At 39.4% G+C, this 27,861-nt stretch overlaps 1 protein-coding gene across 1 annotated transcript; it reads right to left on the bottom strand.

Moving 5' to 3' along the window:
* Positions 1-17: 17 nt before the first annotated feature.
* slc10a2 (solute carrier family 10 member 2) lies at positions 18-27,779 on the bottom strand. The gene is made up of 6 exons (XM_061918616.1): positions 24,688-27,779; positions 21,900-22,018; positions 21,750-21,838; positions 21,515-21,690; positions 12,776-12,933; positions 18-4,318 (listed from the first exon to the last, which is right to left on the bottom strand). Exons 1-6 carry the CDS (start codon positions 25,110-25,112, stop codon positions 4,125-4,127), a joined length of 1,161 nt encoding a protein of 386 aa, XP_061774600.1. The 5' UTR covers positions 25,113-27,779; the 3' UTR covers positions 18-4,124.
* Positions 27,780-27,861: the final 82 nt, after the last annotated feature.

The following is a 27,861-nucleotide window of genomic DNA, read 5'->3' as shown; positions in this document are numbered from 1 at the left end:
AAGCACACAAAACCGCACAAGCTTGACATAAGTGTCTTTTATTGAGCAATAATCCAGTTGAAAACAAGTATCAAATAATTATAGTTGCGTATTACTTAAAGATACATTGTCTCCAAAGTGGAAACATATTGAAAAAGTATCCAGTAACAAACGTGTCTGCATCATTTAACTTTGATCTTAAGTATTGTACTCCGTAGTTGTTGTCAAAAAAAAAAAAATCCTCTTCAACTGAGAGACAGCCCAAGTCCATTTTGGACATTCAATAATAAATAGTTTAGTGTTTTTTATGATGCCCTTTGATGATTTTTTCACTTGATCAAACATTTTCTAACACTCCACATACAAAAAAAAAAAAAATATATGTATGATTCTTGCTGATATTGTATCGGGTCAATATCGGTATCGCCAATAGTCGAGGCTCCAATATTGGCATTGTATCGAAGTGAAAAAGTCGTATAGGGACACCCCTAGTAAAAACTGTAGGATCTCCCATCACCCAAGCACCTCATGTCCATTTGCTTCTTTTCTTAAATGGCACCTTTACAAAGAACCATGGCTCACCAAAACAAAGCAAATACATTGTACCCAAACAAAGCATAAATGGCTCCTACAGTTTGTCTAAAAACATAAGCTCAGGTCATCCCGCAAACTATGAACTCGTATGAAGCATAAACAGTACCAAATAAGACAATAGTTGTTGTCTTAATATAATTTGTGATATCTTTAAGGCCTTTTGAATATTATTTGTAGGTGTATACTAGAAATCAAGTGTGAACGCTGTCTGGAAAAGGTTGAATAACAGTAAAAGTAGAAATGTTTGAAATGTGGACAAACCGAGATACTTTGAATGAGCTAAATTTGGATGTTGGAATGGTGTGAGAAATGGGGACGTAGTAAGAATTCTTAAGATCAAAAGACATTTTTGTTTAAAAAAATGTGACATTTAGGAATGTTGGGAGGTGGAAAATTGTTTGCCGAAATACCATGAATGTTGTCCTGTTGGAATTCTTAAAAAAATATTAAACTTTTAAAATTCAAGAATTTTATCACGGAAAATGGGAAATTACAGCAAATGTGGGACATGTTAAGAACTGTGTCAATGAGTAGCCATCGTGTCCTAGATGAACTAGACCAGGGGTCCCCAAACTTTTTGAAACCAAGAGCTACTCCGTGGGTACTGATTAATGCGGAGGGCTACCAGTTTGATACACACTTAAATAAATTGCCAGAAATAGGCAATTTGCTCAATTTACCTTTAATAAATAAATCTATATATATATATAAAAATGGGTATTTCTGTCGTACATTTTTTTTCCTTTTACGGAAGGTTTTATGTAGAGAATAAATGATGAAAAAAACACTTAATTGAACGGTTTAAAAGAGTAGAAAACACGGAAAAAATGAAAATTAAATTTTAAAATAGTTTATCTTCAATTTCGACTCTTTAAAATTCAAAATTCAACTGAAAAAAATGAAGAAAAAAACTAGGTAATTTGAATATTTTTGAAAAAAATGAAAAAAAATTATTTATGGAACAACATTAGTCATTTTTCCGGATTAAGATTAATTTGAGAATTTTGATGACATGTTTAAAATAGGTTAAAATCCAATCTGCACTTTTTTTTAGAATATATAACAAATTGGACCAAGCTATATTTCTAACAAAAACAAATCATTATTTCTTCTAGATTTTCCAGAACAAAATTTTTAAAGGAATTCAAAAGACTTTGAAATAAGTTTTAAATTTGATTTTACAGATTTTCTAGATTTTCCAGAATATTTTTTTTGAATTTTAATCATGATATGTTTGAAGAAATATTTCACAAATATTGTTCGTCGAAAAAACAGAAGCTAAAATGAAAAATTAAATTAAAACGTATTTATTATTCTTTACAATTAAAAAAAAATACTTGAACATTGATTTAAATTGTCAGGAAAGAAAAGGAAGGAATTTAAAAGGTAAAAAGGTAAAGGTGTTTAAAAATCCTAAAATCATTTTTAAGGTTTTTTTTCTTTAAAATTGTCTTTCTGAAAGTTATAAGAAGCAAAGTAAAAAAAAAGAAATTATTTTATTTAAACAAGTGAAGACCAAGTCTTTAAAATATTTTCTTGGATTTTCAAATTCTATTTGAGTTTTGTCTCTCTTAGAATTAAAAATGTCGAGCAAAGCGAGACCAGCTTGCTAGTAAATAAATCCAATTTAAAAAATAGAGGCAGCTCACTGGTAAGTGCTGCTTTTTGAGCTATTTTTAGAACAGGCCAGCGGGCGACTCATCTGGTCCTTACGGGCTACCTGGTGCCCGCGGGCACCGCGTTGGTGACCCCTGAACTAGACAATTGAACATGTTGGTAGGGTTTGAAGAGTGAATAGTTGAGTGTCAAAAAATAAGAGGACTAACAATATATAGAATTTTGGTGCAGAAAAAATATACAGTTGTACCTTGGGATGCAAGTTTTCAGGATGTTTTCGTTTGCAAGAAAAAATTGGGGTTGCAAGCCTCCACACGACCAGGTAGCGTAGTGAATGTCATAGTAAACCCCATAAAATCCGATCAAAAAAATCTGGTCTTACTCGCTCGCATTAGCTTACAGCAAAAGATGGACATAACTTTGTTTTCCAAGGATGGGAAGAAGAGAGTGCTGAAAAGAAGACATGGATGATATTCATTGAATCAAAGAAAGAAATCATTAAAACCATGACAGAGTGTGTAACAGACTAACTTGGTGAAGCAGTTGGAGCGCAGCACAGCTAATCTGCCACATATTAACGCATAATGAGTGCATAACCCCAGACAAGGATGTTAAAATAACATCTGAACAACAATCATGTATCCAAGCTGCTGATGGTGTGTTTGACGAAGAAGCGGTCGGAAGGAGATGCAGTAGAAGTTTGTACTTCAAGGTCAAAGCAAGGGATATGAATCTTACAGCTCACGACTCAATTTGATGATGATTCAAATAGGTGTCAATTCTTGATTTATCAGAATTTTCGATTCGAACAGATTTTCGCAATATATTATTTGGTATAAAATAAATAATAAAAAAAACATTTTTAAAACAAGCTAAAAATGCTCCTCTTAGCTGCGCACGTATGACGTACAGATGCACTGAGTAAGCACAGACAGCTTCAAAAGTCCATCCATCCATCCATTTTCTGCCGCTTATTCCCTTTGGGGTCGCGGGGGGCCCTGGTGCTTATCTCAGCTACAATCGGGCGGAAGGCGGCGTACACCCTGGATAAGTCGCCACCTCATCGCAGGGCCAGGCTTCAAAAGTATTTAAAAAAAATTATTCTTTAAAATTATTGAATCAATTCAGAATCGTAATAAATTAGCAATTTAGATGTGAATGGATTTTTTCCGCCACACCACTTATTTTCAATGGGCGAAGCTGTTTCTCAATACAAGTTGTTTGAGGTAAGAGCTGTGTCACAGAACTAATCAAACTTGTATCCTGAGGTACTATTGTATGCAAAACTCTACTGTGTATTTTTACTGTTTGGATAAATCCACATATTTAGTGGACATTTGTTTTCAGGGCTACTTCTTTTGTCGGAGTAAACAAATTCTAAGAAAAAGATAGTTATTTGTTCTGCGAATCCCAAATGTTCACTGTAGAGCATGCTGGTTTCTCAGCAGGTAATTTGTACCACACCACTTATGTACTTCATCAGAACCTAAAAATAAGTCGACAAAAATACAGAAAATCTAACATCTAGTTTGGTCACCATTTTTTCGTTTGCAAACGGAGCTATAGTAGGGAAGGGATTCATATGGCCCCATTCCTGGGTGGATCTTGTGTGAGAAAAAGTTATATATTTTGCAATGCAGTCTGCTGAAAATTATGGAAAGTGCCACTCTGCATAACAACTGATGCTATGGACATAGTTGCAATTAACACAAAACACACTTTAAGATATTCACAACACTACTGCCATTTGGCGGCTAAAGTGAATAGTGCAACCCCCCAATTCATCAGCTTTCATGTGTCAGGCAAACCCGCAACAAATGGGGCCATATGAATCCCCTTCGTACTGTAATTTCTAGCACACACCACCAGCCTGCAGAGTGTTTCAAGTCGGCAGCTGTCAGCAGCGTGGAGTGCAGGTCACCCTGGTCGTCGTCTCACAACTGGGTGTTCTTTTCCGGGTGATCAGCTTTGCCTTTAATGATGCTACTTTCATTCGATTCAAACGCCCTGTTTTCCACGTAATAGCGCTTCTCTTTTGCTTGTTCAGCGCAGCCTTCTTCCAACGACGGAGACTCGCCGTCCGTCTCAGCTTTTCCTCCATCACATTTCTTTCTATAGATTTGGTAACCTGTAGAGTGAAATGCAAGAAATTTAGGGCAATCTTCACACTGCAGGGTAAGACGCCCAACAGATTTTTTTGTCAAATAAGATTTTTTAATGTAGTCGTTAACATTACCAAGAAATTATGCAACATTTATGTACATCTATAATGAGAACGAAATAAGTCCATGAAGTGACTATCATTCACACAAAACATGACGTCAAACATGTAGCCTTGTGTTTACAGAAGTAAATATGCCTCGACTCATGTCAATGTCAGTCCTGGAGTTGGTGCAACTGGTGTCAACATTTATTATTTCACGTATGAGATTAAAGGCCTACTGAAACCCACTACTACCGACCACGCAGTCTGATAGTTTATATATCCATGGTGAAATATTAACATTGCAACACATGCCAATACGGCCGGTTTAGTTTACTAAATTGCAGTTTTAAATTTCCCGCGAAGTATCCTGTTAAAAATGTCGCGGAATGATGACGTGACGTCACTGGTTGTAGCGGACATGTTCTTCCAGCACCGATCACGGCTAAAAATTCATCTGCTTTAATCGCATAATTACACAGTATTCTGGACATCTGTGTTGCTGAATCTTTTGCAATTTGTTCAATTAATAATGGAGACGTCAAAGAAGAAAGATGTAGGTGTGAAGCGGTGTATTGCAGCTGTCTTTATTAACACAAACACAGCCGGTGTTTCCTTGTTTACATTCCCGGAGGTGAAGCATTACTATGGAACAGAGCGGTCATGCGAACATGGTTCCCGACCACATGTTAACCGGCAGGTTTCGGTGAGAAAATTGTGGTAATAAGTTGTCTCTTACCGTAGACATGAGCAGAGCTTGCGTCCTCCTGCAGCTGCGGACTCTCTTAATTCCTCCACTTCAACACACCACTATTTTGTCGCACCACCTTTAGCTTTTATAACAGCTTGCAGTCTCTGAGGCATGTACTTAATGAGTGAAAAACAGTACTTTTAATTAATCTTGCGCCAACTTTTTTGAATTACTGTTGTCAGATCAGCTCTGCAGGCTGGAGTCTTGTCATGGATCATTTTCTTCATTTTCCCCCACAGATTTTTAATTGGATTGAGATCTGGACTATTTGCAGCCAATGACTTTAACCTTATGACTTTTTCTTCAAGGAAAGGTTTTAAAGTTACGCCAAGATGCATTAACATCATGAAAATTATGTCATCATTCCCAAACATCCTTTTCAATTGATGGAGTAAAGGAAGTGTCCAAAATGTCAACGTAAACCTGTGCGTGTATTGAAGATGTAATGACAGATAATGTCCCCAGTGCCATTACTGATATGCAGCTCCATATAATGTGGAATTTGCGATTCAATAAGATTTTCATCCAGTCATCTTTATTCCACATTTGCTTTTCCTTAGCCCATTGAAACCCTTTCTTTTCGGTTTAGGTGTTAATGACGGATTTTGTTTAGCTTTTCTGTATTTAAATCCCATTTCCTCTAGGTGGTTTCTTACGGTTCGGTCACAGACGGTGACTTTAGTTTCCGCCCATTTGTCCTTCATTTGTTTTGCTGTGCATTTTCTGTTTTTAAGACATGCTGCCTTATTTTTGACTTGACACTTTGATGTTTTCCTTGGTCTACTAGTATAATTGCCTTTTTCAACCTTCCCATGTTGTTCGTACTTGGTCCAGATTTTAGACACAGCTAATTGATAACAATCAACATCTGATTATGTCATGATTTACCTTCTTGAAAAAGTATGATAATCCTGTCCTTTGTTTCAATTGACCTTCCTTGTGCTGAAGCCACGATTCATGTCAATCCATCTAGTGCAGGGGTCGGCAACCCGCGGTTCCGGAGACACATGCGGCTCTTTGGCAACTCTGATGCGGCTCAGTTGCATAATCGCCGACCCCCCCAGACTGTTACGGGGGGATTCCGGATTTCGGTGCCTCTCCTGGACAATGTTCCCCGATTTTCACTCGGACTAAAACATTGAGGGCGTGCCGTGATGGCTTTACTTTAAACGTCATCTACAACATATCACCGCAACCGCCTTTCACACAATGCTATCTGTGTGCCGACCGGACGCATGCGTTTTGATGCTTCTATCAGAATCAGAATCAGAATCATTTTTATTTGTCCGTTCCAACATGTACAAGACACTCCAGAACTGAAATTCCTTTATCGGCACAGTCCTGCTAAGAGCAAACACACGTTACAGGGGGGGGGGACAAGACGAGACCGCCGACGGATCAGCCGGTTACAGCGCTCCTTAAAGAGATAAGAAAAGGGTGACATTAGGAAAGGGGGGGAGTAAAAAAATATCAGTCCAAGGCTAGAGGTCTAGTCTGAGTCCAAGGAAAAAACCTCACATAGCATGGCACACATTAAACATACATATATCACACCAACTTGCAACAGAGGGAGGGGTGGGTTTGCGTAGGCCCGCTGTTCGCTCTGTAGCGCCGCTCGGCCATTTCACAACCCCAGAGGAGATAAGCGTTGGTGTATATTATACACCCCCACGCCCCCAACCCCGCCCACCTCAACCGACGCACGGGGGGGAGTAAAATATAGTCAGGAAGAGTCATGGATGCAAAGGATTCTGGGTATTTGTTGTGTTGCGTTTATGTTGTCTTACTGTGAGGATGTTCTCCAGAAATGTGTTTGTCATTCTTGGTTGGTGTGGGTTCACAGTGTGGTGCATATTAGTAAGAGTGTTAAAGTTGTTTATATCACAACCTTCATTGTAACCTGTATCACCCAGTATGCCTTGCAGTCGTGTACGTGTATTTGCGGAAGCCACATACAACATGTTCCTAGGCTGGCAAGCAGCATGTACATGTTGTAGAAGGCGTATATGGCATCTAAGGCAATGGCTTCATAGCACGTCCTCATTATTGTTATCTGGGTGACCACCAGCAGATTTTCACGAGAATGGTTGCGGCTCCCATTGTCTTCTTTATTTTGTGAAACGGGTCAAAATGGGAACCCACGCATTCATAGGTTGATTGGCAACACTAAATTGGCCCTAGTGTGTGAATGTGAGTGTGAGTGTTGTCTGTCTATCTGTGTTGGCCCTGCGATGAGGTGGCGACTTGTCCAGGGTGTACCCCGCCTTCCGCCCGATTGTAGCTGAGATAGGCGCCAGCGCCCTCCGCGACCCCGAAAGGGAATAAGCGGTAGAAAATGGATGGATGGATGGATGGGTCAAAATGGCTCTTTGAGTGGTAAAGGTTGCCAACCCCTGATCTAGTGCAACAGCTCTCTAAGATGTGAACACTGTGTGTTTCAATTGACATATCTTGTGTTGGAGTCATGAGTCAGTCCACCTTGTGCAACAGCTCTCTAAGGTGTGAACACTTCTTTTTAACTGCAGACTAATGAACTGATTTGATCTGATGCAGGTTTTGACTTTGGAAATAAACATTTACTGGGTGATTCCATAACTCTTTCCTCATAATTCTATATTTATGAAACTGTTAACACAATTTGTATTCTTGATTTATTTTAGTGTTTCTTATAGCCCTGTTAAAAGTCTGTTATCTTTTTCTACAAAATTAAACGGAATGAACATCCTCCACGCCTGGTTATTACATAATTTTTTTCAGTGTTTGTACAACTTCTGATTACATGGTTTACGGTTATAAACTTTGAACAATGTCCTTGGACTTACTGCAGCTAAGTAACCTGTCACATTCTCTGCAGGTTTTATAATTTTATAATGCAGTTATACAGTTACAACTTCACAGACAACTTTACATTGGAGGCAGAGCAACAATGCAACTCCAATGGTACTTTTCTAATAAAGCAGTAGCGATGGTTAAATCACGAATGACTCTTAAAATGTAACAGTGTTTTACTGAAACATACTTACTAGTACTCGTCTCCTGACTGGTCTCCTTGTTACGCATGCGCTCCTTTGACAAGGGACTGGGTTGAATCAATAACCGCAAACACAGGCGGAGTACAGTTATCAAATTTTCCACTCCTGCAAAGGAGCTGATTCAATTGGAAATTGGTATGGGCACGATAAAAAGTTATTGTAAAACCCCAAAGCGTGGTTATGAAGTAGTTTTATTATCATAAGTCTGGCAAGTATGGTTGACCAAGACAAAATGAGATAATACTGTTGTTTTCCTGGTATGTGCACGTAGTACCATATTTACCAAACGATAAGCCACTACTTTTTTCCCCAAGTTTTGAACCCTGCGGCTTATACAACGGTGCGGCTAATGTAAGGAACAGATTAAGCAAAGAAATGAAACAAAGTACTAAAGATCCACTTTAAGAGACTGTTCAAATTCAAAGTGTTTACAAAGTACAAAGAATAAAAACACTGATAGACATCTTGAACCTTATTAAAAAAGGAGAACATCTTATCCCTCTCATAAAAAATGAATATAATGTATAATTTATCAATGGCCTTATTGTTTAGTTTGATCAGCCGTTTTGCAGTCACCTTTTAGAAACATTGAAAGTATGCAAATAAACATTTACAAAATCTTTCTATGTAAATATGTAATTTCACAAAGTACCGGTACGGTATATATTCGAGGCTTATAGTCCAGTGCGGCTAATAAGAGAAAAAAAAAATCCTCAAGAATTCATTGGGTGCGGTTAATATGCCGGTGTGGCTTAGGAACAGGAAAATACAGTAGAAGATTTTCCCTAAGGATGAACACCTTACATATTGGAACCAATACAATACCTGGCAATTAATACTGATTCATAAAGCCGCCAAAAAATGGTACTATTGAGTATTCATGCTGTAATACATTTTCCTTCCATCCATTTTTCTACCGCTTGTCCCATTTGGGGTCGCCGGAGCCTATCTCGGCTGCATTCGGGCGGAAGGGGATGTACACCCTGGACAAGTCGCCACCTCATTGCAGGGCCACCACAGATAGACAAACTACACTCACACTCACATTCACACACTAGGGCCAATTAAGTGTTGCCAATCAACCTATACCTTGATTAGTTTAATCTAATATTTTTCAATGCAACATTTAACAGTGAGCTGATGGCTGTTGTAGTACAGTAATAACTTGCTACATATTGTTATTGTTCCACTCCTTATGGTTTACAAGTATGCTTTCATTTCAGTTTGTCTAAAGTGTGTTGCCGTACTCAGGAAGTAATTTTTGCTATTAAGTTAAAATTGTCAGTTTTGTCTTTTGTTGGTTCCTACAAAGTGTTTACACTCGAGTATTGTGCTTATTACTCACCGGCTGTTTGGTTGTATTTGATCAACACATTTGAAGGTAATATAAGATAACTCATGTTCCGCCCGATTGTAGCTGAGATAGGCGCCAGCGCCCCCCGCAACCCCGAAAGGGAATAAGCGGTAGAAAATGGATGGATGTATAAGGCAAATTCAATATAAATTGGCATCAAAATCAAATTTCTACGCGAGATAATATAACAGTGAGGGTTGGACTCCGCCAAGGCTGCCCTTTGTCACCAATTCTGTTCATAACTTTTAAGGACGGAATTTCTAGGCGCAGTCAAAGTGTTGAAGGGATTCGGTTTGATTGCTGCAGGATTAGGTCTCTGCTTTTTGCAGATGATGTGGTCCTGATGGCTTCATCTGGCCAGGATCTTCAGATCTCACTGGATCGGTTTGCAGCCGAGTGTGAAGCGTCTGGGATGAGAGCCAGCACCTCCAAATCCGAGTCCATGGTTCTCGCCCGGAAAAGGGTGGAGTGCCATCTACGGGTTGGAGAGGAGATCCTGCCCCAAATGGAGGAGTTCAAGTACCTTGGAGTCTTGTTCACGAGTGAGGGAAGAGTGGATCGTGAGATTGACAGGCGGACCGGTGCGGCGTCTTCAGTAATGCGGACGCTGTATCGATCCGTTGAGGTGAAGAAAGAGTTGAGCTGGAAGGCAAAGCTCTCAATATACCGGTCGGTCTACGTTCCCATCCTCACCTATGGTCATGAGCTTTGGGTCATGACCGAAAGGACAAGATCACGGATACAAGCGGCCAAAATGAGTTTCCTCCGCCGGGTCGCGAGGCTCTCCCTTAGAGATAGGGTGAGAAGCTCTGCCATCCGTGGGGAGCTGAAAGTAAAGCTGCTGCTCCTCCACATCGAGAGGAGCCAGATGAGGTGGTTCGGGCATCTGGTCAGGACGCCCAAACCCGAACGCCTCCATAGGGAGGGGTTTCGGGCACGTCCGACCGGTAGGAGGCCACGGGGAAGACCCAGGACACGTTGGGAGGACTATGTCTCCCAGCTGGCTTGGGAATTCCCCGGGAAGAGCTGGACGAAGTGGCTGGGAGAGGGAAGTCTGGGCTTCCTTGCTTAAGGCTGCTTCCCCCGCGACCCGACCTCGGATAAGCGGAAGAAGATGGATGGATGCATGGATAATATAACTAAATGGGAATCCAATCATAAATATTAAAGGGAAGTAATCAATGAATCAAAGTTTACTTATATAGCCCTCAATCACAAATATCTTAAGGGCTTTGGTCAGGTCCTACATTGACCAAGAAAAAACTCGACCCAATAGGAACAACGATAACCCTGGGAAGAGACCACAGATGTGGGCATCCCTCCGTTAGATCCCAAGTGGATACAGTTAATAATTGTAAGAGTCCAGTCCATAGTCAGGCCAGCAGTGGATCCTCTTGCATGTACACACGTTAGGGCAACGAGAAATCACTAACTGATGCAAGGGGGGATGGACCATTCTGGGTCCCGACTTTGAACAGCTAACGCTAGCAAATGTGTCCGCAGCGTCTAAAGTTACGAAATTACTCTGCTCTATCTGGCAGATACGGTCCTCTTGTAGGGCCTACCTATCCATGAGAACGGTCCACAAAGAGCAGAGAGCCATACTCACGTTGTTTCTTTCACCGAGTTGAGTTCTAGATGTCGTCGGAGAAGTGGTGACTCGGTTAGAGAGCAGATGCCTTCGGGGCGTAGTGGCTTTCGACTGCGACGAGTTTAGCTATGTTAGCTTAGCAGCTAGCTAGGTTGTTTCTTTCACCGAGTCGAGTTATTGTTGTCTTCGGAGCAATAGGCGAAGAGTGGCAGGCGCCTTTGGAGCAGAGTTGCTTTGAGCCACAACTAGCTTAGCTTCGTTAGCTTAGCAGCTAGCTAGCTGAGAGAGTTTGATAAGACTACTAAATATGTTTTAGAAGGAATAAAGAAACCCGTAAAACATTTAAAAGCACACAGATAGAAAGATAGTAGTTAGCAATAATCCTACCAGCTATGTGCCTACGAAGCACTATGACTGAACACACAAGGCTTGGGAGAATATGATGTGGTCACAAGATAGAAAAATTTAAGTTTTTGTCATCAAGTAGACTCTACAGGTTTGTTTGCAGAGAAATGTTGAATATGAATCCAACAAAAATGTCGCTATTGTCAAACATGGAGGTGCAACTGTTCTACTTTGCAAATGTTTCTCTGAGCAAAGTCCATATTGCTGACCAACTACAGCAGACCTGGCCAACCTGCGGCTCGCAAGCTTCACGCGGCTCTTAACTCTGTTATGAGAGTAGCGTATGTGTGTGTGTGGCCCTTTAAGATATGACAGCATGGAAGGTGAGTGACGTCAGTGAGTGGGTGGGCGAGAGAGGTGAGGGAGCGGTAGCAGTGAATGCATGCAGGTGCTTGTAGATTGATGGATGGCTGCTTGCAAGACACCTATAAAGTCACAAAGTTGCAACAAACCGCCGGCCTCGTCATTCACCCTCAGGTCTGGAGCTGTAAAGACCCACTGAACGGTGTTACCCCCAGAGTACATCGGCCCTGGAGTAACGTCTCCCCTGCGCTCCTCGACTATGGTCTGGAAAGGTGTAACAACTCTATTAGTGCCTTAGTGTTTACCTTGAAGTCTTTATTTTGACAGCCTGTCCCGGTAAACTTGTCTGAGTGCAAACTAAGGCAGTATTTGTCATTGATAAAACTTTCAGCGAATCAAAATTTATGACTAATAAAAATGCAATAAACGGGGACGGAAATTTGACCCGGCAAATATAAACAAAAGAAAACACTGGCGGAAAGCGATAATCGATACAATAATAGAAACTTCAAATCTTCAGCGTAACAAGGAATGCCAGAAGTCCCACTAAGCAACATGCATAGTAACAGAAAAAATATTTTATTTTTGTTTGTGGACTTGGTTGAACTGAGAGTTTGTGTGTGTGAGACAGTGCACACTGTGTTAATTGTTGAACATAACTGGCCTGTGGTCTTAGTACACACACACACACAAACACTGTGTGTGTGTGTGTGTGTGTTGTGTGTGTGTGAGAGAGAGGAAGGGATGGTGTGATGTTCATGTGTGCCCATGTGTAGGATGTGGCTTTTGCAGTAACGCAGTAAAAAAAGTGTCTTTTAGTCTCTGACTGGTTGGCCACCTCTGAACTACAGTAAAAATCTGACCTCTGTGATTGTCAACACAAGTGTCCAGTTTTCCCGGGAAAAGTAATCTCAAAATATTTTACATCTGCTCAGTGAACACTCACCTCCCACAAACAGGACGGCCACTACCAGCTGGAAGATGCTGTAGATAAGCGGGAATGCAAACATCACCTCCAACTCAGCTGGGCTGAAGGACAACTGGACAATGGTGCTGCATAACTGGGAGTTCTGGAAACCAGTCTCCAGTGCAATTGTACGACACCTGAAAAACAATTAACTATAATTAGGACTCTATACAAGCGTAGTAATTGAAAATCTACGGAAGGCCATTTGTGTAGTAATTGCGAGTGCGTAAAGAAGAACTGAAATGAAATGCTGTTTTGAAAAATGGGAGATTGGCAATTTTCAGAATGTGGAAAATTGTTAGCCTTTATGCTTTATTCAGTCCCTCCAGGATTTTGCTTACTAGCTTTTTGATTGGCAATTTTCGGAATGTGGAAAATTGTTAGCCTTTATGCTTTATTCAGTCCCTCCAGGATTTTGCTTACTAGCTTTGTGATTGTTGCTGCCTTCAAAGTCTGAATTTGCGGTATATTTTTAGAAAGTTCGAGGCTTATTTTTTTTCAATAAAATGGAATCAACTTAGGGACTTGTGATCAACGTTTTAAGTGTTGTGTCCTCAAGAAGCACATACTCAAAGTACACCGTCAAATTACTTTATTGTTTTAATTAGTTATAACTAATAATATTAATCAATAATAATTATGAAAAGAAGCACAACCAATTGTTCCCCGTCTGCTTTGTCATCGTCCACAGGTTGCAGACATTTTCCGTGGTTGTCCATCTTTTTTTTATACATTCATTTATGTTCGAACACATTTATATTTGCACGTTAACAGTATTTGTGAATTGTTGAGGCAATCTTTACTGGTATTTTTAGTTGGTAAATAAGAGACGACGAGGGATTATCATCACACTTCAACATCTCTGTCATATCAATGCTGCCTTTTTCCTAGGTCGACATTGCAAATGAAAATGTTATCGTATTTATCATACCATGGGTAAATACACCTTAAATAAATATGTAAATAAATGTAAAATAGTAAGTGGGGACAGTGGTATGCTGCTAAATCTTTGTATACTTCGTTATCCAGAAGGCCTAGCACTGCAGACAGGAAGAGAGAGTAGGTCTGAGCTACACAGGAAGACGACAGTTATTTCGTTTGATCAATAAAGAGTTGATACATCGTTACAAATTACTGTAACAAAAACAAAAAAAGTTTTGATTAGACTGTTGATTGAAATTCGATTGGCAAAGTGCGGAACTGATTGGTCAATATGTGCAAGGATGTTGCGAGCAATACGACTACATTTTATTATATTAGATGGGATTGGTTAAATTTGCATAAATTTGCATGAAATTCCAAGATGGACCGTTTAATGTTGAAGTTTTGTAAGTGAGTTTAGAGATGTGGGAAACTTTTATCTGTTTTAATGGGAAATATTGAAGGGGTACATCTAGTATTTTGGGAAAACTGGAAATTTGGAAAATATTCTGTATGTTTTGATTGAGCATAATGTTTAGGTCTTTAAAACGGTTGGACAAATGTGACAGTTGTTACTAATTTCGAGCTCTAAGTGATCTGTGTTTGGAAAAGAAATTGGGAAGAGTAGGAATTTTTGGAAAGTGCCACAATTGTTTATCCGAATGCTTTGACGGCGTGGCGCGGTTGGGAGAGTGGCCGTGCCAGCAACCTGAGGGTTCCTGGTTCAATCCCCACCTTCTACCAACCTCGTCACGTCTGTTGTGTCCTTGAGCAAGACACTTCACCCTTGCTCCTGATGGTTTGTGGTTAGGGCCTTGCATGGCAGCTCCCGCCATCAGTGTGTGAATGTGTGTGTGTATGGATGAATGTGGAAATAGTGTCGAAGCGCTTTGAGTACCTTGAAGGTAGAAAAGCGCTATACAAGTATAACCCATAACCCATTTGATGCAAGAATGATTTAAATGGATTTAGAAATGTGTAAAAAAAAATCCACTCATTAAAATGTTTTTTGGGTATTTTTGTCCAGAAAATATGGTATTATTAAAAGGAAAAAGACAATTGTTGTAATGTAAAAAGTAGATAGCCTGAATGCCCTGAATAAACTTAACATTTTAATGTTTGAATGAATCAGTTGAGAAATATTACATTTTATCTTCAAAGGTAATAGTGACATGGCAAATGTGAGAATGTTTTGGAATTCACAAATAGCAGGCCATCATATCCTAAATTAACTAACATATTAATATTGAATTGCTTTAAATCGGTTGAGAAAACCAACAACAATATTGTGCGAAAAAACATACGTGTGAATGCTTCCTAATTCTCTAATGTATATTTACTACTGCACTAAATCTACGCATCACGGGAACAGCATCCTCTGCAGTGGACATTTGTGTTTTGAATAAGAGGTCTATTTGTCCCCAATATCTTTTAGGGGTGCCAGATAAAAAAAATGGATTTACATCCAAATCGTGATTCTTATTTATTTCAATCTAAATTGATTCAAATTTTTCAGTTAGATTTAATCGGAATCAGGAGATTTTATATCATAATTTCAGTAAAAGTATTCACAGGGTAGGATTTTTGTAATGGTGCAATGGCCCTAAAATAGAACAAGATTAATAAAATTAGAAATAGAATACAATAAAATATATATATTTTTAAAAGACACTTTTTAGGCCATCTTTGCACTTGCCTCGCTGTACGTATAGGATATACATTAGCAATTAGGATGCACTTTTGTAACCTGTTCTGAAAATGATTTATTCCAATTTACATATACTAAATTATATTTTGCGAGAATTGTTTTGAATTAAAAAAGGTGTTTAATCGAGAATCATTTCTCATTCAAATTGTCACCCCATAAATCGTAATTGAATTGAATCATGAGATGTAATATTCCCATCCCTAATATTTATAATTCTGACGAATGAAATAGACCAACTTTCTACGGCCGATAACGCTGATCTCAGAATGATATAAGAACCACACCATTGCGTTATTTAAATCAGTTTGGAAATACGAAACAACAGTCCGTAGTTTTTAGGGCTGTAATGGTAGATATTGCAGTATTTCGGTTTCAAAGTCTTCACGATAATGCCATGACGTGTGACGGTATCAAACAAAAACTTGGTGAGTGTAGTTGTTTTTGGCGCTTTAGAATTGGCCGGGTCTGAAAATATCAATCAATCAATCAATCAATGTTTATTTATATTGCCCTAAATCACTAGTGTCTCAAAGGGCTGCACAAACCAAAACACAAACCACACTGACATCCTCGTAACAGGGAGCGGGAAACTGGGGGTGTGGAACAGTAAACAGGAAGTGAATGTTCATTTAGGATAAGAGGAATTGTTTTTTTGGCACGTTTCCTGAAAATGTCAAATAGCTCTGTCTGAGTTATGTTGCTAACAAACAGACAAACAAGCCCTGGAGAAAACACAACCTCTTTGGCGGAGTTGAGAAAGTCTGTTTTATGCAAAGCAAAGCGCACCACTTTTGTCTTGAGTGTTTCAAAGGGGACACAGCCAACAGGTCAAGTCGAAACACACTGAGGGAAATCACCAAAAAAATATATATATATACACATCTGGCGTGTATAGGTTGTGGACTGGCGCCTATCCCAGCTGCATTTGTGTGGAAGGCCTTGTACAACATAGAAATCATATTTGTAGACACAGCATTGGCTGCTAAAGTGCAGGAAATTCAGCAGCCAACCTGAAAGGGGCATCTACTTGTATTCCAGCAGCAGAAACAAGGAAAAACACTATGCCAAATCACTGTTCTGAGTAGATTTGACGAGATGACATAATTAGAAGTGCTAGAATTAACAGTTAACACAAACCAAACATGTAATCTTAGGTGGTCACAGTCCGTGCATGACCCCTCTGCTTTGTTGCTTGGCAGAATTTGTGGTGCACAATGGGGAAGCGTTTCGAGACACATTTATAATACAAAACCCAAAAACCGTGAAGTTTGTATGTTGTTCATCCATCCATTTTCTACCGCTTGTCCCTTTCAGGGCCGTGGGGGGCGCCGTAGCCTATCTCAGCTGCATTCGGGCGGAAGGCGGATTACACCCTGGACAAGTCGCAACATCATCACAGGGCCAACACAGATAGACAGACAACATTCACACACTAGGGACCATTTAGTGTTGCCATCAACCTATCCCCAGGTGCATGTCTTTGGAGGTGGGAGGGGCCTATCCCCAGGTGCATGTCTTTGGAGGTGGGAGGGGCCTATTCCCAGGTGCATGTCTTTAGAGGTGGGAGGGGCACATTTCTCGTCGAGCTATTGCAAGGAATTTAGGGATTTCACCATCTACGGTCCGTAATCAATCAATCAATCAATCAATGTTTATTTATATAGCCCCAAATCACAAATGTCTCAAAGGACTGCACAAATCATTACGACTACAACATCCTCGGAAGAACCCACAAAAGGGCAAGGAAAACTCACACCCAGTGGGCAGGGAGAAAGCACATCCAGTGGGACGCCAGTGACAATGCTGACTATGAGAAACTTTGGAGAGGACCTCAGATGTGGGCAAACCAACACAACTTGATAGTGTGCCTTATGTAAGGAATAATTTTGGTTGTGCTTACTGACCTCAAAGCTATTTTATTTGGTAGATGGTGAAATGATAAGTGTGACCAGTAGATGGCAGTCACACATGAGAGATAGGTGTAGACTACAAAATGACTTACGTAAACAACACCAAAATTGTATATGTTCCATGTATGTATTTTGGCGGCATAGCTCGGTTGGTAGAGTGGCCGTCTAGCAACTTGAAGATTCCAGGTTCGATTACCGTTTCCGCCATCCGAGTCACTGACGTAGTGTCCTTGGGCAAGACACTCTACCCACCTGCTCTCAGTGCCACCCACTCTGGTTTAAATGTAACTTGGATATTGGGTTTCACTATGTAAAGCGCTTTGAGTCACTAGAGAAAAGCGCTATATAAATATAACTCACATCACATCACAACAAATCTGCAGACAGTGGACAAATGGGGGATTACTTTTTACAAGAAAGAGTGAACATTACTATTGACTGTATTTTGTGAATCGAAGGTTATTGTAGTGTATTTATGCCCCCTCCAGTTAAATTGTTGCCAGCAAGCTGTAACCTAAACAGAAAATCAGTTTGAGATTTAGAAAGTTGAAGCTTCATTAAGCTTGTCAGCAGATGGAGATGTTGCCCTTTTTAAGATAGCGGCCCCACATATCGTCAGCACCAATAGGCAAGTAGTGGTCCATGTGATGTTTATATATATGATGTCTACGGTGTACACCCTGTACAAGTCACTACCTCATAAACCGTCACCCCGGAAATATATTTAAAGTCAACGAAGCTAAACATCAGAGAATGTTTAAATTGGCCCTTTAAAGACATCAACTTTAAGTTATATTCCTGCACAATTATTTACACCTTAAATACATGTTTGTAGTAATAAATATAATTAGAACATTTTAGCATAATATGTGTTCAATTACAGTAGGTTTGTTCATCCTAAACATTCCTGCACTTCATTTTACACATTATCACGATATGTTTTTTTTTTTAGCATATACCACAATAACATCATACCATGGTCTTAATACCTTGATAATATCGTACAGTAAGATTTCTCATCTGGAAAGTTGAATAACGTGTGGTGAGTAAGGTAGTACAAGAAGACAGTTAAGAAGTAGAAGACATTATTTCATGTTTAAGTGGCAAGAAACTTGGTGTTCAACTGCAATAAATGCAAATGGTTGATTTTAATTACATTGATTTTTGATTTGTTTGTCCAACAACTCATCACTGTCATATAATGTAGATATCTACATCCTGTATTTTAAGCTGCACTTTAAATTTAGCAGTGAACTTAAGTTGTCCTGATACCAATATTATGGTAACGGTAACGGTACCAAAATGTATTTAGATACTTTTCAAAACAAATGAAACCGCAAAAAAAAAAAAAAAAAATTAAAAATCATACGATAAATGTGTTTAATAGTAAGTTAGCAAACAGTTTACAAAAACTCCTAATTTGGCTGCTGAAGTATGCAGTAACATATTGGATCATTTTGTCAAATTTATGAGGGACATGCGGCAGGAAATGGATGGCTTAATAATTTACTTTTCATTTGCTGTTAATATCTGCAAAATTTCTCTTTTATCTACACTTCTATTAAAATATTATAATAACCTATACACTTCTGTTATTTGGATACTTTATATAATTTCTGGGTTATACTAGACATTTTTATATCAACCCAATACCAGGTAGTTCAAGGGTCATACGTTGGTCATAATTACAGTTCTTCTGTGTCCATGGACGTATTTTCAGAGTTTCTAAACAATAAAAATAACAAAAGATTTTGTGATAATAAAACATAGCTATGTAATCATTGTAGTATTGACAATTTATGGGTCTTGTATTTGGTATTGTTACAATCGATATCTGTGTAGATCCACCCTACATTAGCTTGCTGTTAGCGGTTAGCTGTTGTATCCTCCTACGGTGTGTTGTGAAGCATGTTTAGCTAGTCCTCGTCCTGCAGGGATGATACATGTAAGAAACTTAGTTTATTTGTCGCTATGGAGGCAAGGATTAGTGATTTAGAAGTAGCTAAATCACTGCTGACTGTGGATGGACGTTAGCGGCTAGCTAGCCATGTCTTAAAGCACCTCTTCCTGAGGGCGTTTCAGTGTTATAGCTTCACCTTTATTGTTAGTTTTCAAGCCAAATGAGTCCATTCTCCTTTTTTTTATCTCTATACTGTTACAGATTTTAAGTGCCTCGTGCATGTGCGTTGCCTAACATGCGCCCCTCCTAGTAAAACCAGCAATGTCACAATGTGTCTGTAAAAAAAAAAAAAAAACTTTTCAGAGGCAGTAAAGTACCGTTTTTCATTAATTAGTACCGCTGTACTTCGACATATCTATGTGTGACATACTGGTATGCTGTACAACTCTACAGTGAATTATGTAGAATATCACAATATTATTGTGACTGCACTATCATGATACATATTGAATAGTGACGTTCTTGCCAATATCCAGCCATTTTTCCAGGTGGAGAAGGACATGGTTTTGTGTTTTTTCTAATGAGCTGGCACCACTCGCTTTCACAACAAAGCGATCCATTGTGGGTTGCTACAGTTGTGATCAAAATTATTCAACCCCCACACAATTTTGGTGTTTTAGCAAGTTGGACATTTATTCCGTATTTTGTTTATAGTTATATCAAATAAAGATGTGTCAAACAGACGAATGTAGCTTAAATTGTAACACTGTATTTTACAAAATACCAAAAAAGGACATTTTTCTTAATAGCTCATCGACAAAATTATTCAACCCCCTTGTTACATGCATCTTTAGTACTTAGTAAAACACCCTTTGGCAGTAATTCATCCTTCAAACGTGATACATAACCGGACACAAGCTTCTTGCAACGATCTACATGTATTTTAACCCATTCCTCTTGGGCAAAGGCCTCCAGTTCATTCATATTCTTGGGCTTGCGTGCTGCAACTGTTTTTTTCAAGTCCCACCACAGGTTTTCTATAGGATTTAGGTCTGGCGGCTGTGAAAACCACTCCAGAGTCTTCCAGCCCTTCTTCTGCAACCACTCTGATTTTGATTTGGAGGTATGCTTGGGATCGTTCTCCTGTTGGAAGGTCCAACGTCTCCCAAGCCTCAGCTTCGTCACTGACTTCATGACATTTGCAGCTAATATATCCTGGTAGGAAATAGAATTCATAATGCCTTGAACGCGCTTGAGATTCCCGGTACCTGAGGCAGAGAAACAGCCCCAGAGCATGATTGACCCCCACCATGCTTAACAGTAGGTGAGGTGTTCTTCTCTTTGTAAGCTTCATTTTTTCTCCTCCAGCCATAACGTTGATTCATAGGCCCAAAGAGTTCCGGTTTTGTCTCATCACTCCATAGAACAGTTTCCCAAAATCTTTGGGGTTTGTCCCGATGATTTTTGGTGCGCTGGAGTCTATTTTCTTCTGCCTGGTAGTCAGAAGTGGGGTGTGCCTGGGAGTTCTGGCATGGAGGCATTCATCTCGTAGTGCGCGCCTTATTGTCTGGGACGAAACCTGCGTTCCCCCTTCTGCAATGTCCTGTTGTAGTTCCTCAGCTGTTACCCGGGGGTTTTTCACCACTGTACGCTTCAAATACCGGACAGCATCCTCTTTCTGCCACGCCCAGGTAGTGTTTCCACTGTGCCTTTAGCTTCAAACTTGCGAATTATGCTCCCAACTGTGTCTCTTGGAATGTGTAATGTCTTTGTTATTTTCTTATATCCCTACCCTTTCTTATGAAGAGAAATTACCTCCTCTCTTGACTTCTTTGACCACTCCCTGGACTTCACCATGTTGCAAATACACCATTGACCATCTACAAGAAGCTGAGCGTCACAGTCTTTTTCAATCAGTTTAATTGTTGCTCGTTATGGTTCTAATCACATCTACAGGTGTTTTCAACACCTGATAGAAAAGACCTTATTCAAATTCTGTTCTTAAGAGTTATACTCTTCAAGGGGTTGAATAATTTTGTCAATGAGATATTAAGGGAAATGACACTGTTTGGTATGTTACAAAATATAATGTTGTAATTCAAGTTGAATTGGTCTATTTAATGCATCTTTATTGGATATGACTATAAACAAAATATGGAATAAATGTCCAACTTGCTAAAACACCAAAATTGTGTGGGAGTTGAATACTTTTGATCACAACTGTATTTGCTAGGCTCCGCACGGAAATGGTTTGTGTCATTGTGCATCTATCGCCTTACCTGTACCATGGTTGTCCAACAAAGCGGGCCATAAGGAAACCCAACCCAAAGCCAATAAAAGGGTAGATTGTTCCGATTATCCACAGGGAAGGGGAAATTGTCCAGGAAGATTGGTAAAGAATTCCTCCAACCACAGCAATGATGAGAATAAGAACAAAGCCTGCAATGGACCCAACCTTCACACAATAACAATGTCACTTTTATGAAGAAAAGAAGAATTGATGTATGTTTGTACCTTGAGGATCTTCTTAGCCACGTGGGGCCATCTACGTTTCACATATATTCCCACGGTAATTGGGACAAGGAGGGCCACTAAAGTAATACCTGCGGAATAATAAAAATGTCATGTCGATTTTCATGAATCAACTATGACTTTTTCACTCACCAATGCTGTCATAGGGGATTTGGATTGTGTCTGAAGAAGTCCAGATGGAGGTGTAGATGAGCAGACAGAGTGGCATCATGCCCAAGGCCAGGATAGAAGAACATGCTGTCATACTGATACTGCGAGAAGGAAATGGATTACTGCTAATTCTGACATTTTGTTTAATAAGGGTCATAAGAAACACAAATAATTTTTGGTCCAGTAACCAACTCAATGGAGTGATGCTGACCTCAATGATAATGGTAAATGTTGATCAACAAAGCTCGAAGTGACAAAATTCAGTTTGAAGTTTTAGGTGTGATCTACATGGACAATTGTCTTAGAGGGCACCACAAGGACATGGGGGAAATAGTAGTGCCAAGAGTTCATCAGGCCAGAATGTGTGTTAAATGGGTTCGCCCCGTACTGCTTACCAGAATTGGATTACAGGTAAACCAAACCAATGGGGGACTGTCATCAAAAATGAACAGTTGTGTCAATGTAAATAGGATGTGAGGAAATTAAAAAAAAAAGGAAGTGAGTGCGAAGAGGGTGCCATTGAAACTACAAAAGAAGTTTTCCGCCTGGATTTGAACTTCCCCAACGCTGAAATCCTGTGTTTCATCTACTGGAAGACTATTCTAAATTTTAGGAGCATTAAAACTGAAACGCAGTCTCCCCATGTTTCCATCCTGACTCTGGGCACCAACAAGAGACATGAGGTTCTCAGAGGCAGAGATAGTTCATATAGTTCTAACATGTTACAGACATTAACATCTGTTTCAATGTAAACAAGAAAGTGACGACGTGAGTGCACAGAGAGACATTAAAACTACAGGAGTTGAACGTTTTAAATACAAACCCTGTTTCCATAAAAGTTGGGAAATTGTGTTAGATGTAAATATAAACGGAATACAATGATTTGCAAATCCTTTTCAACCCATATTCAATTGAATGCACTACAAAGACAAGATATTTGATGTTCAAACTCCTAAACTTTTTTTTTTTTTGCAAATAATAATTAACTTAGAATTTCATGGCTGCAACACGTGCCAAAGTAGTTGGGAAGGGGCATCTTCACCAGTGTGTTCCATCACCTTTTCTTTTAAAAACACTCAATAAATGTTTGGGAACTGAGGAAACTAATTGTTGAAGCTTTGAAAGTGGAATTCTTTCCGATTCTTGTTTTATGTAAAGCTTCAGTCGTTCAACAGTCCGGGGTCTCCGCTTCATAATGCGCCACACATTTTCGATGGGAGACAGGTCTGGACTGCAGGCGGGCCAGGAAAGTACCCGCACTTTTTTTTTACGAAGCCACGATGTTGTAACACGTGCTGAATGTGGCTTGGCATTGTCTTGCTGAAATAAGAAGGGGCGTCCATGGAAAAGACGGCGCTTAGGTGGCAGCAGATATATTGTTCCAAAAGCTGTATGTACCTTTCAGCATTAATGAGGCCTTCACAGATGTGTAAGTTACCCATGCCTTGGGCACTAATGCACCCCCATACCATCACAGATGCTGGCTTTTGAAATTTGCGTCGATAACAGTCTGGATGGTTCGCTTCCCCTTTGGTACGGATGACACAATGTCGAATATTTCAAAAAACAATTTGAAATGTGGACTCATCAGACCACAGAACACTTTTCCACTTTGCATCAGTCCATCTTAGATGACCTCGGGCCCAGAGAAGCCGGCGGCGTTTCTGGATGTTGTTGATGAATGGCTTTCGTTTTGCATAGTAGAGCTTTAACTTGAACTTACAGATGTAGCGACAAACCGTATTTAGTGACAGTGGTCTTTTGAAGTGTTCCTGAGCCCATGTGGTGATATCCTTTAGAGATTGATGTCGGTTTTTGATACAGTGCCGCTGAGGGATCGAAGGTCACGGTCATTCAATGTTGGTTTCCGGCCATGCCGCTTACGTGGAGTGATTTCTTCAGATTCTCTGAACCTTTTAATGGTAATATGGACCGTAGATGTTGAAATCCCTAAATTTCTTGCAATTGCACTTTGAGAAACGTTGTTCTTAAACTGTTTGACTATTTGTTCACGCAGTTGTGGACAAAGGGGTGTACCTCGCCCTACCCTTTCTTGTGAACGACTGAGCATTTTTTGAGAAGCGGTTTTATACCCAATCATGGCACCCACCTTTTCCCACTTAGCCTGCACACCTGTGGGATGTTCCAAATAAGTGTTTGATGAGCATTCCTCAACTTTATCAGTATTTATTCCCACCTTTACCAACTTCTTTGTCACATGTTGCTGGCATCAAATTCTAAAGTTAATGATTATTTGCAAAAAAAAAAATGTTTATCTGTTTGAACATCAAATATGTTGTCTTTGTAGCATATTCAACTGAATATGGGTTGAAAATGATTTGCAAATCATTGTATTCTGTTTATATTTACATCTTACACAATTTCCCAACTCATATGGAAACAGGGTTTGTACATGACCGTAATGACAGACTTTACAGACATTAATGTGGGTGCAGTATCTTGCCCACAGATACTTGGACCTGATCATAGGGGAGATGAGGATTGAACTCACAACTATCATGTTGGAAAACAACCACTCTACCACATGAACATAACCTCACACAGTCTTCAGCCATTCACTGATGGACTGTAGATCCACTAAATCAAAGAATAGACATAAGTCCAGACAATATCTTACATTAGGTCAAAACTAGATATCAGAGTCAAGACAATGTCTTACCATAGATCCATAACTAGACGTCAAGAGTCCAGACAATGTCTTTACATTAGGTCCATGACTAGGTATCACAGAGACCAGATAATGTCTTACCTTAGGTCCATGTCTCCATCTAGCCAGTAGCAGATGATATTAGAGCCGGAACCTCCTGGACAGCAACCCATGATCACGATGACAATGGCCTGAACAGGCAGCACACCGAAGGCGATGGATAAAGCAAAGGCGGTGAAAGGCATGATGCCAAACTGGCAGAGGAAACCAATAAAGATGCCCCACGGTCTCCTGATGTGCCCCCAAAGTTTCTCAGCATCGACCGTGCAGCCCATTGAAAACATCACCATAGCTAGCATGATGGTGAGCACCGTACTCAACACGAGACTCAATGTTGCATTGAAGTCACTAGTCGGAACAAGGCAGTTGGCGCCCGAGCAGATGGTAGCCTCTGCGAGGCATTGAAGTCCTGCAGTCGATTCCTTGAATAAAGACATTTTGGAAACGTGATGGCGGGGGAAAATCATCTGTGCCTGTTAACTTTGAGGGACAAATGGAAGTGTTCTCTTTGGTAGCTTGTAATTTGTAGATATTACTGGACTGACTCATTTTCTGTTCCTTAAGTTATCCAATAACGTGACGATGACTTAACAGACCAGCCCACTGCTTCAAGTGCAAGTGGGAAGGAAAATGGCATAAAAAATTAAATGAAGCATTGTTATGTTTTATGGGGTCAGTGTTCAAAAGCACATGCATATAAAATCATCGTTTTGAAGTATGATTGCACCATCATTCTTTGGAATGATCTTTGCACTCTTAAAACTTTATAGCACACTTAAACCATGAAGCATCATGTCCTATGAGTTTAATGCAGAATAAGTCATTGTGACACCAACACTTTTTGTGTCACAGTGCCATTTGTGCCCCCATGAAAATCAAATGTATTAATGCATGATAAAAATAAATGGGAAATATTGTTTCTACAAAGCAAACTGTTTTGCAAATTAATTAGATTCCACATTTAATATAAATACAAATTTAAAAGATTGATTTAAACTACAATGAACACTGGAAACAGCGTTTGTGGCCTGCCAATGCTTACTAAAATTTTAATTTTACCATGAAATATAATCATTCAAATCCTTCTGAAATGTTTGCTAAGGCTGTCAAAGATAACATGTTAACACATGGGATTCATCCTCAAAAATGATTGCATCAATCACATGTGAGATCAGCAGAGTCACACACTTTATTTTTTGGGCACACATGCTCCTTTGGATGGGTACCTGAAAGGTGGTGCGTGTTATAGAGTCAGTTATCAGGTCAAGGCATACGTCAGTGCAAAGATGAGTGAGGAGACTCCGTGTGGTGTACTCACTTCAAAATACAACCCAACGGGATTTAGGATTAGACGATTACCAACTTTTGAGCAAATAAATGACGTACAATCAAGTACTACATTTTCAAAATTTTCTGACATTCTGACAGTAATATATTTGTGTCAAAATATTGTGGTCTAAGTTAACTTTAAAGTATGCAATTATTTACTGTGATTAATCTGATTAAAAACATGTGTTTGACAGAACTATTTTTATATACCGTGCCAACTGTGTTACCTCTTGTCCCAACTTTACTCTAACTTTATTTTCTTAAAATGAAAAAAAAACAACAGCTCAGTAAAAATGTACACTTTAGTGGTGCCTTACGGTTTTCTCCCAGTCCTGTTAACCTAACACATTACCAACTCTGAAAATGTGGAGTATTTTGCAAAAGGGACTCAAACCGGATTGATAAACTGATCCGGAAAGCCGGCCAAACTATTGGCTCGCAGTTGGAGGCGTTTGTATCAGTGAGGGACAAGAGGACACTGGACAAACTGCTGGCCATCATGGACAATCCTTCCCACCCACACCACCAGACAATTGAGGGACAGCGGAGTTCATACTCCAACATGCTCCTTCAGCTTACTTCCCGCACTGTGCGATTCAAGAACTCCTTCATTCCACACTCCATCTAGCTGTATAATAACTCCCCATACAGCAACAGATAATATCCGCCTATTACCTGACACCTTCTATGTCAGCTACTTTTTTTTGTTGTTAATGTCTATATTCCATTTTCTGCTGGACTTACTCTCTTTTTTTATGCTGGGGCTGCCAAATATACTGTGATAGTGTACATAGCATTTGGTATATATTGTATATATGTTATAGACATATTATATCTGTATATATTGTATACTGTACACATGATAAGTATATATTGTATATATTCGCAGATATGTTATATTTTACATTGCTATACCTAGTCTATTTATACCTGCAATGTCCTTTCCATCCTTACACTTTCCATCATTGTAACTAAGCTACTGTGTTGAACATGGACATGGAAAGAACAAAAGCGAGATCACCCATTTTTTTAACCCCCACTATGATTGGGGGTTAAACATCTCAGTATAATCCTGCTACCTACATTGTTTTAGAGTTGTTTATTTTTTTAATCTTTTTGTTGAATCACTACAATATGTATTTATTTTATGAATATCATGTGGTATATTTCAAGTACCTATAAATTATATGCTAAAAAACTCACTACTGATTCGTTCAGTCCTGTAACACAAATGAGTCATCTATAGCTTAGAAACTTTCGATCCAAACATTTTTTCTACCGCTTGTACCTTTTGGGGTCGCGGAGGGTGCTGGAGCCTATCCAGGCGGAAGGCAGGGTGCACCCTGGACCTCATTGCAGGGCCAACACAGATAGACAACATTCACACCTTTTACAAAAATGAAATAAAGATGGGACAATACAGATTTAGAGTTGTACAATTTGTGTATTATTAGACTTAAGAGTTAAAAAGACAGAAACTGAAGACTATTTTTAGAGTTAAAACAAGCAATAGGCTCGAATTCAGTGGAATGGCCTTTAAACCATGTCCAATACAGTTTTGTTCTTGATTTGAATTCATTAAATTCCAAAGTGACTATCCCAGGTTATGGCTTTTCCAAAATGTGTCAGGTAAAATATATAATTTCTAAAATATCCCTTTTTTGCCTTTAAAGCTAATTTTAAATTAATGTAATTTTAATGTTTTAATAGGGTGTCAAATATTACTATTCAGCTGTTCGTACTACAGTTATTCAATGAATTCATAGAAAACAAGCTAAAAACAATATCACTCTTTTAGCCTTAAAATCGTATATGTGAAGTTTGACGTGACACATTTGTCACAATAGCAAAAATACTAACAAGACACATGAACACATGATGCTATGT

Source organism: Nerophis ophidion, linkage group LG13, assembly GCF_033978795.1.
Source record: "Nerophis ophidion isolate RoL-2023_Sa linkage group LG13, RoL_Noph_v1.0, whole genome shotgun sequence".
Classification (NCBI taxonomy): domain Eukaryota; kingdom Metazoa; phylum Chordata; class Actinopteri; order Syngnathiformes; family Syngnathidae; genus Nerophis; species Nerophis ophidion.
Note: the sequence above shows the minus strand (reverse complement) of the source record. Positions and strands in the feature narration are given on the sequence as shown.

Excerpts from the sequence above, each read along its gene's own strand:
- slc10a2 (XM_061918616.1), bottom strand. The coding sequence starts at position 25,112 with ATGATTTTCCCCCGCCATCACGTTTCCAAAATGTCTTTATTCAAGGAA. Across the intron at positions 22,019-24,687 it reads GATGGAGACATGGACCTAAG|TATCAGTATGACAGCATGTT; the intron begins GTAAGACATTAT and ends TCCTTCTCGCAG. Across the intron at positions 21,839-21,899 it reads AATCCCCTATGACAGCATTG|GTATTACTTTAGTGGCCCTC; the intron begins GTGAGTGAAAAA and ends ATTATTCCGCAG.